At 36.9% G+C, this 17,620-nt stretch overlaps 1 protein-coding gene across 6 annotated transcripts in view; it reads left to right on the top strand.

Moving 5' to 3' along the window:
- PHC3 (polyhomeotic homolog 3) overlaps positions 1-17,620 on the top strand; it is a 75,257-nt gene that overhangs the window by 31,382 nt on the left and 26,255 nt on the right. For 4 of the 6 annotated variants that reach the window (XR_001513900.1, XM_015564169.1, XM_015564167.1 and 1 more), the window contains 4 exons: positions 428-674; positions 7,945-8,816; positions 9,105-9,152; positions 14,474-14,627. Coding sequence is in view for 5 of the 6 variants with exons in the window: in XM_015564169.1 (XP_015419655.1) it covers positions 428-674; positions 7,945-8,816; positions 9,105-9,152; positions 14,474-14,627 (1,321 nt within the window). In the remaining variant the exon portion in view is untranslated. The remainder of the gene's footprint in view (positions 1-427; positions 675-7,944; positions 8,817-9,104; positions 9,153-14,473; positions 14,628-17,620) is intronic. The other 2 variants (XM_015564170.1, XM_015564168.1) reach the window with 1 other exon arrangement.

The following is a 17,620-nucleotide window of genomic DNA, read 5'->3' as shown; positions in this document are numbered from 1 at the left end:
CACACCTTGGGCTCCCCCACCACTGCATCTTTGCTCAAGTATTCCCCTTTACTTGGAATGACCTTCCTCTTTCCCCTTCTCTTTGGCTGTCTCAAAGCTGGCAATAATTTTAAAATGCAGTATGTTGCAGGGTAATTTATTCATAGTTCAAAGTTCATATATATATATATGTATAGTTTCCATTTTTATTGAGTTCTTAATGATTCTTTCCCTTAGTGTCTTTTTTAAAAATTCACTTAGTACTTAAGATTTGATTACTTAGAATAATAACTCCCCTTTCTTACAGGATTAATCAGTTGTTTCAAGTGCTTGGAGCTTTATGAAAAGCATAATATAAATGTATTGTCGTTATTATTGTACAGTAATGATTACCACATGAATTAATACCATCTATTTCATCCCTATTTTTTGTTATGTGGTTCTTTAGGTTCAGAATTTAACATTACGCAGCCAGAAGTTGGGTGTGTTATCTAGCTCACAGAATGGTCCACCAAAAAGCACTAGTCAAACTCAGTCATTGACAATTTGTCATAACAAAACAACAGTGACCAGTTCTAAAATCAGCCAACGAGATCCTTCTCCAGAAAGTGTTAGAAAAGGAGAAAGTCCAAGTCTGGAATCACGAAGCACAGCTGTCACCCGGACATCAAGTATTCACCAGTTAATAGCACCAGGTGGGATAACACCTTTGTTGAAAATAGTTGCATTATTCATTTTCTTAGCAGGCAGAGAAAAACAAAAGATGTCTATTACTTGAAAAAGAATGATAATTTTAAACCATTTTAAAATGTGAATTTCATGAGTAAAAAAAACATTTCAATATTGTAGCTTGAAGAAAGAGAAATCAAAAGAGCCTAATAGCTAAAACAAATTATAATAATAAAATGGATTTTGGGGGGTCAGTTGACATTTCGATTAACATCTTCATTATGTGCTAGTTTCCTACTATAGCAATAAAACCTTTTAGCTTTAAAAACAAGATTTGTGTGTAGTTCATTTAATACGCTTTAGTAGAACAAAATTAAAAGCCTTTAAAAAATTTTTTTTGTTTAAAATTGTCATTAGTGGGAGGAATTTATCACTTTCCAAAAATAAGATTATGCACAATTATTTTCTTTACCACGTTGCTTTTTTCCATCTTGGATTTCATCTTTAAGAGGAAGATGTCAGGGAGTCAACTAAGTTATTTTCATTCTTATCAAACTTTGAATCCCATGTGCATTCCTTCTATCTACAGATAATCTTGCTTTACAGTTCTCAGGCTGAAAATGTTGGGGCTATCTCGAGTGAGTTTTCTTGCCATCTCTTCTATTCATCTCAGAATTTGTCAATGTTGAACTTTCTTCACTTCAGATAAGATAAGGAATTATCTGCTTTCCCTTCAAAGTTAGCACTATTTGCTTGTGTCATTGATTGCATCGTTTTTACTGGCTCCTGTCATAGTTATTATTGCATCTTTTGTCTCCCTCATGCTGGATATTTTTCCTTTGCTTCTCCAGCATACTTAGGTCTCTCTAACCTTAATATATATGCATATGTTTTTATAGCCGTGTAATTATAATTATTGTTTATTGAAAGTGTGTGTGTGTGTGTGTGTGTGTGTGTGTGTGTGAGAGAGAGAGAGAGAGAGAGAGAGAGAGAGAGAGAGATATGAAATGGGTCACACATGTTTTATTTTTTTAAAAATTTTCCTTTCATCCAACCTCATCAGGGAAGCAACTTTCTTTCCTTTTATAACTGCATTACTTTCTAAAGATTTATTTTGCATTACTGAAGTCTGCATTTACTCCTCCTAAATCTATTTCTTTTTTTAAGTTTCCTCTGTGCCATGTTCTCTAAATCACCTAATCTCAAACTGTTGGAATTATTTGATTTCTTTTGTTAGAAATCTCTCATTACTTTGAATTTGTATAGCATTTTTATGCTTTTTAATGGCACTTTTTCTTTTATAGTTTTTTATATAAGTATTGATCTTAGCTTTGCTATTAGGTGGTAAACTCTTTGAGGGTAGGATAATATTGAGCACTTGTGTGTCAGGCATTTTACATTTATTGATTTTTTTAATCCTTTTTGCACATTCACCTTTTCATCCTATTATATATATTTCTCTGCAATAGGTGGACAATAAATATTTGTTGGATTAATAGTTGATACTTTTCCCATTTTAACTGTGGACGTTATAGCACAGTTTTTTCCATTTGTATTAGTTAGGTATCACTGCTTAGAATTCTTAAATCTAAATCTTTAGATAAGTACAGGCTTTGTTATAACGTATAAATTAATAAGTTTATTCATAGAACTCAGATGATAGTTAGATGTGAATTCTTTTTTATAAACATCTGTGCGACAGGTTCTGCTCTCTTTATGGATTGATAACAGGATTTTTATATAGTACTAGAGGACTGGTGCATGACATTAGTGCACTGAGTTGGGGGCGGGGGTCCCTCAGCCCGGCCTGCTCCCTAAGCCAGCAGGCAGACATCTCCCGAGGGGTCCTTAGCACTGTCATGGAGGCGGGAGAGGCTCCTGCCACCGTTGTGCTCACCAGCTGTGAACCCGGCTTCTGTCTGAGCAGCGCTCCTCCCGTGGGAGCACACTGACCACCAGGGGGCAGCTTCTGCATTAAGCAGCTGCCCCCTGGTGGTTAGTGCGTGTCATAGCAACCAGTCATTCCACCGTTCAGTTGATTTGCATATTAGCCTTTTATTATATAGGATTGTTCAGAGATTCTCAGCCTCAAACCAGCCTCTCTGGCCAGTGTTGATAAGTCAGTGAGGAGCAGCAGTAGTGACCCACTGTACTTGGAATGACTGCTTGGGACAATTTCTAGGGATTCCCATAGTTTTGATAGATTATACTGGAAGGTAGGTAAATTCTCTCCCAAAGAGACTGTTACCTTCAGAGAAAGCTAGGAACTTTTTCAGGGTTAGTTCCAGCAGGGAGCTCTACTTTAAATTTTCAGTCTCCCTGAACTCCCAGTACCTATTTCTAAATTGACACTTATTCTTCTCCCTTTCATTGTAGTGCAATAATATCCCTGTAGTTGTCTTCCTCTGATGGCCAATATTTTATGTATGTGTGGAGGAGACTAGTAAGCTAAAACCATCAAGGTCTCGGGAGAATTGCAATTCCAAATTCAGATGCTATGTGTATTAACCTAGTATTCTACGGTGTTGTCGATTAGAAACAAAACCAAATGGAGCATCCTAACTCATATAAACTTTTGCAACTACCAAATTATAAATTTGTTAAAATTTATTCAATCCTTACACTGTGGTTATTCAAAGCAATTTATATCTTCTGACGAAAACTGTATTTTCCAGCCTTTTAGTTTTTCTGCTCTTGCTGGTGGGAAGTTAGTCTCTGAACCTAAGCTTTATTTTGGGAGATTCTTGGATTGGTAATTTGTCCTTTTCCTCAATTAGTAAAATGCTTGTTCCTATAGATAACTTTCAAATACTAAAAGAATCTGTGTTCCAGTGTAGTATAGTTTAATAATTATTATAATGGACAAGGTTATTGCTTCCTTGTATGTATTTTTAGGGTGCTAAAATTTGGTTTTCTTCATACTTGAAGGGGGAGTTCCCTCTTGATAGTTAATAATTCTATTTTTATTATATAAAATAAGGCAAATGTCTGGAAATTAACCTTAACTATATTAGAGCTCAAGTTTTTTATAGCAGTTTTTAAAGCTTTTATGAAATTAGTCTAGTTGGAAAAACATATACCCTTTGTTTATTTGTTTAAGATATTACCTATAGTATTACATATGTCTCCTTTTACCCCCATTGACCTCACCCCCACCCATCCCCCTGTCACCCCCTCCCCCCATATACCCTTTTTTTGCAGACATTAATTCAGTGTGTAATGAAAAGCCTGTGTTAGTCTGTTTAGGCTGCCATAAAAAAACATACCATAGGCTGAGTGTTTTAAATAACAGTTCTGGAGGCTTGAAAGCCCAAGATCAAGATCTGGCAGTATTTAGTTTTTGGTGAGAGCTCTTCCTGGCTTGCAGATGACTGCCTTCTAGCTGCATTCTCACATGGCCTTTTATCTCAGCGCTAGTAGAGAGGATAGTGAGCCCTCTGGGGTCTCTTCTTACAAGGGCACTAATTGTCCTAGGTCAGGGTCCCACTTTTCTGACCTCATTTAACCTTAATTGCTTCCTTAGTGGCCCCATCACCAAATTGTCATGTTAGGATTTAGGGCTTCAACACATGAATTTTGTGGGACACAAACGTTCAGTCCATAATAGGAACCCAGACTTAGTTAGAAATATGGGTTCTTGGTGATTTCAGGCAAGTTACTTAATGCTCAGAGTTTCTTCATCTGTAATATATTGGATTAGTATAGTACCCTGCCTACCTCATGGGGTGGTTGTAACTATTTGGGGCAGGGCGGTGTGGTTGTAACTATTGAATAAAATAATGTATTTAGTAATTTACAGTAATATATTATTTATAGTAATTAGAGTTCTACTACGTAAGTGAGAGATGATACCAATCACAAACTCTCCAAGTATAATGCCACCCTGACAATAAAGTGTTTATTAAAACCAGAAAAAAGCCGAAACCAGTTTGGCTCACTGGATAGAGCGTCGGCCTGCGGACTGAAGGGTCCCAGGTTCGATTCCGGTTAAGGGCATGTACCTGGGTTGCAGGCACATCCCCAGTGGGGAGTGTGCAGGAGGCAGCTGATCGATGTTTCTCTCTCATCGATGTTTCTAACTCTGTATCTCTCTCCCTTCCTCTCTGTAAAAAATCAATAAAAATATATTTTAAAAAATAAATAAATAAAACCAGAAAAAAAAACAAGCATTATATGATTTTCCAGAGCACTAGTGCTTTTCTTGCACAGAAGTATTATTTCAGATATCCTTATAATTATTCTGTAATAGATGTGCTTGTCAGTTGCACTTATAGACAGTATAATAGATTCACTTTGATTTCTGATCAAAGAAAAATTTAACCTAGGTGAAAGGATAGACTATTAATCTGTTGGATTATCAACTCTAGAATATAAAAAAAAATATTTCTATAGCACAGAAGGAATTTTTATTCTTGTGAACATAATAACCATTAAAGAATATGCTAAATTTTAATTATAACTTAAAATTGAATTAAAATGGGCCTTTGCTGTTATACTTGCAAACACTTAATTTTATTATCTGTAAAAGGGGAATAATACCTATCTACTTCATAGGCACTTATTTTTAGTACAATGAGCTATGTGTAAGTACCTTGAGCCCCTTGGAAGAAAGGCACTCTATAGATATCCAAAATCTTATTGAATACTCAGAGTCTTTATCAACACATTTATAAAGTGCTGACAATTTTCAGTCTTAGTTTGAAATGCCAGTCTAGTTAGATGAAAATTATTTTGTTAGGTGAAATTTAATTTCCATTTAAAAAATTCATGGACATTTGTTGAACCTTCTAAATACCTTTTTGAGATGTTAACCAAATGTTAATTTCCTTAAAGGATCATGAAAAATTTAAAAAACCTCCCAAATGCAGAAATGTTTAAAAAGAAAAGTTGTTAGAAATTTTTATAAGGCCTTTGTCACAAATGTGGTTGAGTATAAAAATAGATGCAAGATCTTTATCTTTGAAATTAAGACAAAAATTTTGCCCTTTCTTTAGATCTGTTTTAATGTTTACATGATATTAATATTAAGCCACCTTTTCAGTTTATCTTCTAGTGAACCCAGTTTCTTTTTTTACACTTATTTTCAATTACAGTTAGCATACAGTATTGTTTCAGCTGTGAAACATAATGATCATATATTTATATACTAGGGGCCCGGTGCACAAAATTTGTGCACTGGGTGGGGGTTGAGGGGGAGTGTCCCTCAGCCCAGCCTGCCCCCTCTCACATACTGGGAGCCCTCAGGCATTGACCCCCATCAATCTCCAATCGCAGGATCGGCCCCTTGCCCAGGCCTGACGCCTCTGCCAGAGGCATCAGGCCTGGGCAGAGGACCCCCAGACCCCTCTAATGGCTGGCTCTGCCCCTGGCCCAGGCCTGATGCCTCTGGCCCAGGAATCATGCCTGGGCAGGGGATCCCCATCTCCCTCTGATCACTTGCTCCACCCCCCCGCCCAAGCCTGACGCCTCTGACCCAGGCTTCAGGCCTGGGCAAGGGGACCATCATATCCCCCCAATGCCTGGCTCCGCCCCCCACCCAGGCCTGATGCCTCTGGCCCAGGCATCAGGCCTGGGTAGGGGACCCCCAGCCCGCTCCGATTGCTGACTCCACCCCGGACCCAGGCCTGATGCCTCGGCCAGAGGAGTTGACCCTCATCACCATCCGATCGCTGATCACCGGATCAGTCCTTTGCCCAAGCCTGAGGCCTCTGGCAGAGGTGTAAGGCCTGGGCAGGGCACCCCCAGCTCCCCGCGGTTACAGGCTCCGCCCCTGCCCAGGCCTAATGCCTCTGGCCAAGGCATCCGGCCTGGGCAGGGGACCCCCAGCTCCCCACGATCTCCCGCTCTGCCCCTGCCCAGGCCTAACGCCTCTGGCAGAGGCGTCCTGCCCAGGCAGCGGGGACCCGCAGCGGCAGCGGCCCCGCGATCGTGGGCTCCGCTTTAGGCCCAGGCAAGGGACCCCTAGCTCCCGGGACTGCCAGCTTTGATCCTGCCCAGCTCCTATCGCTGGCTCCACCCCTACTTCCTGCTATCACTGGCCAGGGCGGCAAAGGCGCCTGATTCTCCGATCATGGCTGGGGGGCAGGGCAAAGGCTGCCCTGGGGGCTCTTAGCGCCCCCCTGGGTTTCCGATCACTGTCAGTGGCAGGGGCCTTCTTCCTGCTTTCCCTTCTGCCTCCCTGCATTGTGCCTACATATGCAAATTAACTGCCATTTTGTTGTCAGTTAACTGCCATCTGAGTTGGCAGTTAATTTGCATATAGCCCTTATTAGCCAATGAAAAGGGTATCATCGTACGCCAATTACCATTTTTCTCTTTTATTATATAGGATAGTGAACCCAGTTTCCATTCTTACTTAGATAGAGAGGATTTCACCAGCATCCTCTCTGTGTAAACATAAACACTATGCAAAAGAGGCATAATGATGGGGATATTTAACTTTGTTAATTCTTTATATTATCGCTGTTGTGAGTGGCTCTGTGGAGAAAACTAGTACTGTAGATTACTGTAGGGTTTTGTTTGTTTGTTTGCTTGGGGTTTTTTTGGGGGGGGGACAGAGAAGTAAAACAAGATCTTTTATTTAGACAGTATGAATTTTTTTATTGCCTCATTTTCTCTACAAGCAAAACTAGTGCTCTCCTAGATTTGGAAGGGCCCCTGGAATTTCATTTCTTTGTTACAGTGATTATTTGTGCTCTAGGAGTTACACATCTGTTTTGCTTAATTGAATTATCTTTTCCTGCAAAACATTTTCTCTTCCTTGGTCAAATAATACCAACTCTTTCATCTTGGCTCAATCTGGTAACTTATTTGGGAAGCTTAAAAGTGATTACATTGGTGATTAGTTGGAAGAATATTTAGACACTGATTAGAAAGAAAGAGGCTTGTATTTTATGGATTTTAATATTTCATTTTTATGATTTTGAGGTTATCTTTATATATATATATTATACTTATTCAGTGATACTCCACTTCTCCCCAAAGAAGGAATTTAAGTGGATAATGTTGTTAAAGTTAACACATTTTCTGGGGACGTATAACAATTTAATAAGAATAAATCATGTATAGATTCAAATTTATAAATTAATTGTTTTAGGCAGTTTTACCACAGTGCAGTTTATTTTATGAAATCTATAGTTTTCCAAGGAAAAGTTGTCATATCATTTTGAAGTCACTCTTGTCTAGAAGACTTTTAATAACTTTCTGATGTAAAAATTTCCCTCCTTTAAATTTATTTAAAATTTCAATGATATTTTAAAAATAAATACTAATTGTCATTTTTTTTCTCTCTCACAGCTTCATATCCTCCAATTCAGCCTCATCCTCTAATAAAGCATCAACAGATTCCTCTTCATTCACCACCTCCCAAGGTTTCCCATCATCAGCTGATATTACAGCAGCAGCAGCAGCAAATGCAGCCAATTACACTCCAAAATCCAACTCAAGATCCACCACCATCCCAGCACTGTATACCACTCCAAAACCATGGCCTTCCTCCAGCTCCCAGTAATGCCCAGTCACAGCATTGTTCACCAATTCAGAGTCATCCCCCTCCTTTAACAATGTCTCCTAGCCAGTCACAGTCAGCACAGCAGTCAGTAGTGGTGTCTCCTCCACCACCTCATTCACCAAGTCAGTCTCCTACCATAATTATTCATCCACAAGCACTTATTCAGCCACACCCTCTTATGTCATCAGCTCTCCAGCCAGGGCCAAACTTGCAACAGTCCACTGCTAATCAGGTGCAGCCAACAGCACAGCTGAATCTTCCATCCCATCTTCCACTTTCAGCTTCCCCTGTTGTACACATTGGCCCCGTTCAGCAGTCCGCCTTGGTGTCCCCAGGTCAGCAGATTGTGTCTCCAGCATCACACCAGCAATATTCAACCCTGCAGTCCTCTCCAATCCCAATTGCAACCCCTCCGCAGATGTCAGCATCTCCTCCAGCTCAGATTCCACCACTACCCTTACAGTCTATGCAATCTTTACAAGTGCAGCCTGAAATTCTATCCCAGGGCCAGGTTTTGGTACAGAATGCTTTGGTGTCAGAAGAGGAGCTTCCAGCTGCAGAAGCTTTGGTCCAGTTGCCATTTCAGACTCTTCCTCCTCCACAGACTGTTGCGGTAAACCTACAAGTACAACCACCAGCATCTGTTGATCCACCAGTGGTAAGCCCTTGGAAGCTATTTGACTTTCTTGCTGAACTGAAAGTAAAAACTATTTTCTCCTACATTATATTTATTGCTAGAGCTACATGCCTGTGAGTTTTAAAAGCTTGAAATTTACATCTGTCAATTTCTGACCAACATGCTATATGGGCAAAAAAAAAGGCAATTTATTGAAGTATGGTTGCATGCTTAATAATTTGTGATGGTTATTAAAGTCCCTTGTTAATTTTATTACTATTTAAACAAATCCATCTGCTATCTTTACAGAGTTGATTTTTTTTCCCCAAGGGAATACATTTGAACCAGTGTCATCTGCACAAAGTTTTTTCTCTTAAGGTGATTATCCTTCATAGATCCCTTCTGTTGGCTTGTATGTGATTAAACGTATGGCTTATCTAGCTAACCTTTTTGGTTGTATGCATTCTGAAGTCGTGGGCCTTTAGGAGCTTTTGTTTCAAGGTGGAGTATGCTTGTATGATACAATTTTTTGTAAAATTATATATTGTAATTAAAATTGTAAAAACATTTATTCTAGGAAAGAATTTAACTTTACAAAAAAATTAACTGTAGGCTATCAGAATTATTAAACTTCTGATTTTTAAATTTCTACTAAGGGAAAATATATAATTAAAATATTTCTCATTTAAAACCCTAAAAAAATCTCTGGATGAATTGAATACTGAGAATGAAAAAAATCCATTGGGAGGAGTAAAAATTTTGAGTAATTGAGATTCGGTGAAATTTATCAGACTAAACCTCTGGAAATGGTACATGTTGTCTAGAAAGGAAAATTGTCTTGAAAAGTGTTTTTCTTTAAAAATTTTCTAAAGGATTTTTTTATATTTATAAAATAATTTACAGAAGAAATTGAATAAGGTCTTAAAATTTTTAGGCAGAATGGTTAAATTCATAATTAATTTGTAACTGAAAAATACAGTGTTCCCAAAAGGAGGTTTATATCTTTACATAAAGACCTCATTGAAGGGACTTTATCACTTAAAGACCTATAACCATTTGCTCAGAAAAGAAGGGAGTTTCAAATTCTGTTCCTTAATGGGAAACATTTTGTTCCTCAGGATGCTAATTTATAGATTCTTTATTGTCATTAAGACTGACGTACTAGGCATAAAGAGATTGAATTCCATTTCCTGTTCACTTTTATTAAAAACTAGAGACCTGGTGCACGAATTCGTGCACTGGTGGGGTCCCTCAGCCTGGCTTGCTCCCTCTTGCAATCTGGGACCCCTCAGGGGATGTTGGACTGCTGGTTTTGGTCCCATCCCTGCAGGCAGGGATCGGACCGAAACCAGCAGTCTGACACCCCCCAAGGGATGTAGTAATGGGGCTGGGCACTGCACCGCTCATGCTCATCCCACCCCTGCTGCGCTTGCCACCACTGCCACTTGGTAGCGTGCTGCCACAGAGGTGGGAGAGGCTTGTGCCGCTGCAGCTGCACTTGCCAGCCATGAGCCCAGTGTCTGGCACCCGTCAGTCAGTTGAGCGGCACTTCTGCTGTGGGAGCACACTGACCACCAGGGGGCAGCTCCTGCCTTGAGCATCTGCCCCCTCATGGTTAGTGCACGTCATAGTAACTGGTTGACCAGTCATTTGGTTGTTCGGTTGCTTAGGCTTTCATATATATAGATAGAACTTGACAAAAACAACAATGGGCATCTAGAAATAAGTTTGCCTTTCAATTATCATGTCTATATTTTCTTTTAATGGAGTTTTGGAGAGTTTACAATGGATATTGTAACAAAAACACAGGTTTTGAAGTGTGTAGTATCTTCAAAGAAATCAAATTTAATTTAAATTTATATTTTTACTTTATAGTTCAGTGAATTTGTTTTTAACAAGTAGAAAATAAAATTTCCTTATATGCTTTACACTTTTCTAATTGTTTTTGTTAGGGTAAACTTTGGAGGAATATATTTGGGATAGAAATATGAAAACATAACACTTAAAGCTAAAAATACTTACGTTCTTAATTTGTTATTTCCTGATTTCTTTTTAAAAACTTTGTTTTAAATTTATGTTATCTCATTTTTGGAAGGGGGTGTGTGTGTGTTTGTGTGTGTGTGAAAATGATGACTTTCTCTGCTGTCTCTGGTATGCTCATACTATCGATATTTCCATATTATCTTTCATGTACTTTTCTGTGAGTACCATAGCCTATTTATTAAATTGCTGTATGTTTCTTTTATTATCTTTGGTCAAATATTTTTTTCCTCAAATATTTCTTCATGAATTACACCTGTTTTCGTAATTTCCTGATTGTTTCAAATACTTACAGGTACAGAGATATATTTACTTCTTAAAATATTTCAAATTTGAAAGGGTGAATTATCAAAGTAAAGTCAGTAATTTTTTAAAAATATTTTTTTATTGATTTCAGAGAGGAAGGGAGAGGGAGAGATAGAAACATCAGTGATGAGAGAGAATTATTGACGGGCTGGCTGCCTCCTGCATGCCCCACACATGGAATTGAGCCCGCAACCCAGGCATTTGCCCTGACCGGGAATCAAACCCTGACCTCCTGGTTCATAGGTTGACGCTCAACCACTGAGCTACGCTGGCCAGTCAAGTCAGTATTTTTTTAAAAGAGATATATTTGTAAAGTTTTTTCATGTGGTGAGAATAGACAATTTAGAGCTAATCAATAGTCCATAGTTTCGTTAGGAAAGGGAGACAGATGGCACTAATGCACTTTATTGAGGTAAGTTTGGCAGGCATTGCTAGTTTTAGAATAGTTATGAGCTAAACAGAAATTATGATGTGCAGTTTCCTAATGATCTTATCAGCAAAACCTCTCTACTTCTTTGCTTTATTCAATATTTTAGTTGTTGCCTTTATGTATTTTTTTATGCTGATGGTGCCAGATTTCTGACAGATGTGTTTTTATCTACTTCTCTTATTCATTAACTTATTTTTGCCTTTACATGGGCAATTTGGAAGAATACATATTTAGGCTGACCTATAAGGAATGAAAAAGTATTTTATAGTATTCTTTGATGGATTATTTCAGAAAATGCTATTTGTGGTATGCCTCTTTTTATCATTTACAACTCTCACTTTTTAAAAATCAGAGTTCTATGCATGATCAAACGTTGATTCCTTAAAAGGTATTGTAGTAGGTGTTTGAAAAACTTGTGATAGCATTAATATTAAAGAGAGTTTAGCATTTTAAAAAAAGATAATGACCTTTGGAGGAAAAGTAATACCTAAGAAAGGAATGCTACACAGATAAAATTGAACTGGTAGATAAACTGATACTTGTCTAATTACTTCTTAATCAACATCCCCACTCCACCAAATTAAGGTAATCACTACTGCAACAGATACCCCTCACTAGATGGTTTTGTTGTTTTCTTCCCTTTCAGCCCAGAACTTTTTTTTTTTTTATGACTTCCCCTGTATTGGATATTACTATCATTAAAAAAATGTATCATGTACAGATATTAGCAACTATCATTATTGCACACTGTATTGTACTGAACAACTTCTTTCACTTCTGAGGATCCAGACATGAGGCAAGGTATCTGTTGGTGAAACAGGTTTCTGTTTGCAGAGTTGTGAGCAAATACTTGAAAAATGTTGCCTACTTGAGCTGATTCAGATCACAGTCCTGAATATAATATTTGATATAAATTTATTAGTAACAATAGGACTTTTAAAAATTTAAGGCAAAATATTTCTTAGTAGAGTCTTGGAAAGTTAGTTTAAAAGAAACACAGAAAACTATATCTGTTGTTAAATATGCCTTTGTGGATGAAACTTTATAGTCCTTTTTATGATATCTGGCTTATTCTGGTTTCAGACATTTTGATCACTTTTACATTTAATTTTATGTACTTAAAATCAAACTTTATCGATAGTTTGATTAAAAATAGTACAATATTAGATATCACTTAAATTTTTTTGTTAATTTTGAAAGGTTTTGTTTTAACATTTATTACAAATTTTAATCAGTTTGGGTAAATAATCTTAAAAACTCACAACCTTTGTAAAGGTAAGTAGTAAGCTTTATACATAAAAAAGGGAGATGAACTGCTTTGTGGCTTTTTTTTAAAAAAAAAACCTACAGTCTTTTACAATGGTTAAATAAATAATGCTGACAAATTAAAGCATCTGTGTCAATCTCTAGAAGTGAAAATTCAGTATTAAAGTTATTGAAATGAATAAGATATATTTTGTTATATGGTTCCTTCTCTGAGTGCTTTTGAATCTGTGTTTAAGTATAATCTTTATCATTGAATAACAAGGAAGTTAACAACCTAAAAACTTTCCTCTGCCTCTAGCTGGTTTGGCTTAGTGGATAGAGCATCAGCCTGCGGACTGAAGGGTCACAGGTTCGATTCCAGTCAAGGGCACATGCCTGGGTTGCGGACCTGATCCCCACCAGGGGGTGTGCAGGAAGCAGCCGATCATTGATTCTCTCTCATCATTGATGTTTCTATCTCTCCCTCTCCCTTCCTCTCTGAAATCAATAAAAAATAAATATAAAAAAATAACTTTCCTCTGTAATTATAGAATAATACTAAATAACCAAAATTAATGTCCCAAATGGGTTAGTATGGTATATGTGTGTATGTTATTTCAGGACAGATATTTTTCTGTTTACCTGATATCCTATATAATAAAAGCCTTATATGCTAAGTGTCCAGTCAGCCATTCAACCAATCAAAGCGCAATATGCTAATGATATTCTAAGGCCACTCAGTTGCTCACTGTGACATGCACTGATGACCAGGGGGCAGTCGACTGGTTGACCAGTCGCTGTGACATGCTATGACCACCAGGGGGCAGAAGCTCCAACTGGTAGGTGAGCTTGCTGCTGGGGTCCAGCCGATTGTGACTGAGATGAGGGGTTCCCCCACAGCTGGCCAATCTCCCGCATCCCTCCCCTGCCCCCATCGTGCACCAGTGGCGTCCCTTGGCCTGGCCTGCGCCCTCTTGCAATCTGGGACCCCTGAGGGGATGTCGGGAGCCGGTTTTGACCTGATCCTGCAGGCCAAGCCAAGGGACCCCCCCAATGGTGCACGAATTTGTGCACCGGGCCTCTAGTTTGTTTATAAAAAAATGATTAGAATCTTGAGTAGATCAGAAGATTAAAGACAGATGTAATTGCATGCATACCTTTTTGTGGGTTCTCAGATATTTTCATAATTTAATCTTTGACATAAATATAGTAAAGAGCCTGAGATGTAGTCCTTTGGCAATACACTTCCTGTTATATTTTGTGTCATTTGGAGACTTACTTAGTGTGCTTGTGAAAAATAGTATTTATTTTGATTTATCACAATTAGAAGTTAACAGAAACAATAGTAATTACCAAAGTAGACTATAGAAAATCAAAACATTTCTTTTAATTCTCAAAATTAAAAATATGTCCTGACTTGCCTGTTACCTTTTTGGAAACCTTATTCATTTGTAACATAGATACTGATTCACAACTTGCTTTTAGTGATATATTTATAAAATATTTAGCCAAGCATTTCCAAAACTTTATTTTTAAAGTTTTCTTTTCAAGCTAATAGTTATTTTACTTGTTTTAAAATTCAAAATACTTGGAATTTATTTTGTTAATATTAAATTAGGAACACCTTATTAAAAGTATTTTTAGCAACCTTTTAAGGCAGTGTGGTTTGTTGTTGCAGGTTTATCAAGTGGAAGATATGTGTGAAGAGGAAATGCCAGAAGAGTCAGATGAATGTGTTCGCATGGACAGAACCCCACCACCACCCACGTTGTCTCCAGCAGCTATAACCGTGGGGAGAGGGGAAGATCTGACTTCTGACCATCCTTTGTTAGGTAAGGAAATATCTCAATTGGGGGGATTTTCTGTTAGTTTGTTAGTAATGGGAAAGTTGTTTTTTTCACTACAGATGGTATTAAACTAATTTATGTAATTAATTACAGTAAAACATAATAAATAAGTGGGTTTTTTTAAAAGAGGAACAATTAAAACAACTGATAAGGAACCACTCAAATGAAAAACACATCGTAACTTCTTAATTTTTATTGGTTTGTACAGATGTGTTTCATATGATCATTCAGATTCATATGTGAAGCTGTTTCTATCTTAAAAATTGGAATAAATCAAAGTTCTATCAAAAGATTTAAATTATACCTTTCCTAAATCACAAAGCATTCTAAATCGTATCTGGCATTCCTCATAATTGCTTGTGATCTAAACTGAATAAGTCTTTTAAAAGTGTTCTTTCCCATACGGTACTTAAATTGAGCCTCACTAATTCTTAGTAGAGATGGATTAAAAAATTATTGAGCTTAAGCATTCAAATTCTTATTCACTATGTCACTACTTCTTTTAAGTTAAAGTAAATCTTATGTATGCTCCTCTTCACAATATCAAAGTGACTGTGAATCCTAGATATTTTACTAAAACATTAGTATGATCTGTTGCCCAGTTGTCTAGCAGAGGTCCTCAAACTTTTTAAACAGGGCGCCAGTTCACTGTCCCTCAGACCGTTGGAGGGCTGGACTATAGTTTTAAAAAAAAACTATGAACAAATTCCTATGCACACTGCACATATCTTATTTTGAAGTTAAAAAAACAAAACAGGAACAAATACAATATTTGTATTTGCATATGGCCTGCGGGCCGTAATTTGAGGACCCTTGGCTAGAGCCTAAAAAAGATACATTCTGTGTGTGGGCGTTTTTTTAAAATGGTTGAAAAAAATCAGAAGAAGAATAATATTTCATGTTATGTGAAATATAAATTTCATTGTTCTTTAATACAGTTCTCTGCAATACAGCCACATTCATTTGTTCAAATATTACCTATAGCTACTATTGTGTTACTGCAGCAAAGATGAGTAGTTGCAAAACCCATATTGTCCTTTATAGAAAGTTTATTGACCTCTGACCCAGGTAATACGAATGTTGGTTCAGGCTTCATTGTAGGTATTCTGTTCTCTTGATTATCTCTTGGTCCTCATAATCATTTCAGGTAAGAAGAACCTGAAGTGAATTGTAATGGGGCACTGACTTTGCTCCTGCAGTAACACTTGCCCTCTCTTTTCTTCAACATGCCACATTTCTAACCCTTCTGCTCTCTCCAGCTTTTATTCTCTTACTACAGAAGTGAATCTCTGGAAAGTTTAGAAAAGGGAAAATCAGTTTTGTTCCAATTTTTCTCTCTTCTTAAAAATAAAAAACATTTAGTCAGTAAAATTATATAAATATTTAAGACAGTTTAATATTATTGCCTTTGTAGATTCAAAACAATACTTCAAAAGATAAGAAAATCTAACTGTTTTGTATTTTCTGTACACTGAAAATGAATTTATGTTACTGCAGATTTTCTGGAATTTTCGTTTATAGGCAGAAAGAAATTTATAGTAATTGGATAATTACCTTGCTTTGTGACTGTAATTGGATTACCTGAAAAGTATCACTAATGGTACTCAAAGGAAATTGTAAAATTTTTTAAATATTGGAACACAAGTATATTTTCCCATATTAGGCAAGGGATATAGTCTGAGATCCTGTTAAGCCTATCCCTCTGGCTATATTGCCTGAATACATTATAGACTTTTGAATCTTCCTACAATTTACTTCATACTTATTCCTTTTGTAGTATATGAGGGAGAAAAGCAAGCAAGGCTGATATTTATAATAACTCTCATCAAATCATGGAATAAACTAACCTGAAAAATAGAAGGACTTGTTTCCATCTAGAATTCATTTTTCATAAATCTCGGCTCTTTTTAATTATTCTCAGATATCTGTATTCACTGATATTCCTTACTATCAGCTGGTTCTATCTTTCCACTTTCACACAGGCAGTAATTTTCAGTGCTATCGAATGGATGGATAGGTAGAGTCTCCATCACAGGCTGGTGAGGACTATCTTATTGTGGTCTTCAAATGTTTGAAAGGGAGGAATCACAGTGATCCAGGCCAACATTTTGCAATTTCCTGGTAGTACGGTATTCCTCAAATTGACATAGATGTTGCCACTGACGAATTTAAAACACACACAATAAAATAGAGAACATTTGTGCATGGATTTGAGTTAGTCTTACTGTTTGAAATAAAGGTGATGTAACCTGTGTAGTTCACTAAAATCTTTACTTATTCTATGGATTTCATGATCCATTTTTATTTAAGCATACTTTCAAAGTGCTTTTATTCCCTTATATCATTTGGAATATATAAATAGTAACATAGAAAATTTAATATCTATGCAGCTTACAATTTTTTTGAAAAAGCAACAATTTTAGTAATTATTCTTAACTTGGGACAGTTTTGTTTTTTTTCAACCATGGTTGGAATGATAACTGAGCAGGTTACCCCCTTCTTCTGGAAAATGGGGATCATAGTAGTTTCTATCTCATAAGGTTATTGTGCAGATTAAATGAGGTAATAAACATAAAGTTTTTAGCCCAGCCAGTGTTGCTCAGTCGTTAAGCATCAACCCATGAACCAGGAGGTCACAGTTCAGTTCTGTTCTTGGTCAGGGTACATGCCCAGGTTGCAGGCTCAGTCCCCAGTAGGGGGCATGCAGGAAGCAGCTGATAAATGATTCTCTGTCATCACTGATGTTTCTCTCCCTCTCCCTTCCTCACTGAAATCAATAAAAATATATTTAATAAATAAATAAAGTTGTTAGAATGGTTTTTTAAGCACCAGATATTAGCTATTATTGTTATTCATGATTATTTTTAAATTATCTTTCATATTTGCCTGGGCAGAATGCTAAACATTCATATATATATATATATTTATTTATTTATTTATTTTTTATTTTTTATTTTTTTTTCAGAGGAAGTGAAATT

This window comes from Myotis davidii, unplaced genomic scaffold (assembly GCF_000327345.1).
Source record: "Myotis davidii unplaced genomic scaffold, ASM32734v1 scaffold115, whole genome shotgun sequence".
Classification (NCBI taxonomy): domain Eukaryota; kingdom Metazoa; phylum Chordata; class Mammalia; order Chiroptera; family Vespertilionidae; genus Myotis; species Myotis davidii.
This window is presented reverse-complemented; position numbering and strand designations above follow the sequence as displayed.